Source organism: Limulus polyphemus, unplaced genomic scaffold (assembly GCF_000517525.1).
Source record: "Limulus polyphemus unplaced genomic scaffold, Limulus_polyphemus-2.1.2 Scaffold11442, whole genome shotgun sequence".
NCBI lineage: Eukaryota > Metazoa > Arthropoda > Merostomata > Xiphosura > Limulidae > Limulus > Limulus polyphemus.
Genome location: NW_013677052.1, coordinates 1 through 1,457, shown reverse-complemented (window position 1 = coordinate 1,457; position 1,457 = coordinate 1). Strand labels below are relative to the sequence as shown.

At 35.5% G+C, this 1,457-nt stretch overlaps 1 protein-coding gene across 1 annotated transcript in view; it reads right to left on the bottom strand.

Moving 5' to 3' along the window:
• Positions 1-1,144, bottom strand: part of LOC106476746 (ras-related protein Rab-7L1-like) — a gene marked incomplete at its 5' end in the record, with an annotated part of 10,315 nt that extends 9,171 nt beyond the window's left edge. Inside the window, one exon of the mRNA XM_013937377.2 lies at positions 1,073-1,144. Within this exon, the coding sequence (XP_013792831.1) occupies positions 1,073-1,144 (72 nt within the window). The remainder of the gene's footprint in view (positions 1-1,072) is intronic.
• Between the last annotated feature and the right edge of the window lie 313 nt (positions 1,145-1,457).

Here is a 1,457-nt window from a genome sequence, read left to right as displayed (position 1 = left end):
TAACACCTTATTAGGATTAATACTGTTGGTATTTTTATGGCGGGTTTCAGTTTTTGAGTTGATACTGTTAATGACGTTAATCAGGGGGTTGTAGTCGATCCATGATATATTATGGAATATGTATATTCCAAAGTATTCCATAATTAAATGTTTGTTACTGTACACACACACGTGTCAAATGTTTATTGTTGCTGCTGTCGTTTTGTTGTTAATAATTAAACTTTGATTCCCGTCGAATGAATCTGTTGTTAACATTAATGTTTTATCACAATCTACTGTGTTATGTACCTGCTTAATCTTCAACATATACATTTAAAATATACAATGATTAGGGCGCTCGAGTCGCAATCTGAGGGTCGCGGGTTCGAATCCCCGTCACACCAAACATGCTCGCCTTTTCAGCCTTGGGGGCATTATAATGTGACGGTCTATTCGTTGGTAAAAGAGTAGCCGAAGTTGGCGGTGGGTGGGGATGACTAGCTGTCTTTCCTCTAGTCTTACATTGCTAATTAGGGACGGCTAGCGAAGATAGCCCTCGTGTAGCTTTGCGCGAAATTCAAAAAACTGTTACGTCTCGGTTCGTTAGTTAATTTTCCGTAAATTCGTTCCGACGAAACTTTAGCGACACAAGTCCTTTCTTAAATAAAACTGGTTTATTCTTTCCGAATACAACTTTACGATACACTTAATTTCAACAGTCGCTCTATAACAAACACTGTAATTCACGTCTCACGTGGCCAACAATATTTTGTCCGCATACATTCAATTACTCATTACACTGTTGTTCCGTCACGTTGTGACCGTCTTATATATATACAAGACTAACACATATCTAGTAAATGCTAGGGCATTCACGAAGGAACAGGATATTTCTAGAAAACAGGTGGCGTGATACTAGTCACGTGACCTCGCTGACGCAACAAAACAAACAAACAGTATACAATGAAATGTATCAGTTTCGACCAAAATGTATAAAGTAAATATGAACAGAAACAAACTATAAATAAAGTTAATATATTATTTTCTTTTTGCAAGTAAATCTTATAATACTTATAAAATATCGTTTACTTACCTGCAATGTCCCAGAGTTGTAGTTTTATGGTCTCGGTGTCCGAATATTTGATGACTTTCAAAGCAAAGTCCACTAAAATCGCAAATAAGATCATCAAGAAGAAGACATTAACTCACTGTGTAACAAATGATTACATTAACTTACCAATGTTTAAAAATTAGACAGTTTATAAGCCTGAAGAATGAGTTTTCACAGTTCAGTCTGAAAACAAAGGTTTGAAATTATATATCAATTGATTTTGGTACGGTAATTTAGAAATTTGACGTCACGTGATGAACATGTAAAGTGTAAAACGCGGGTTAGACTAGAGCAGTTGATTCTTGATTATTGAGGTTACCGAGTTTTTCAGTTTATCTGTTAATCTCAGACAGTTTGTTCAATTTTA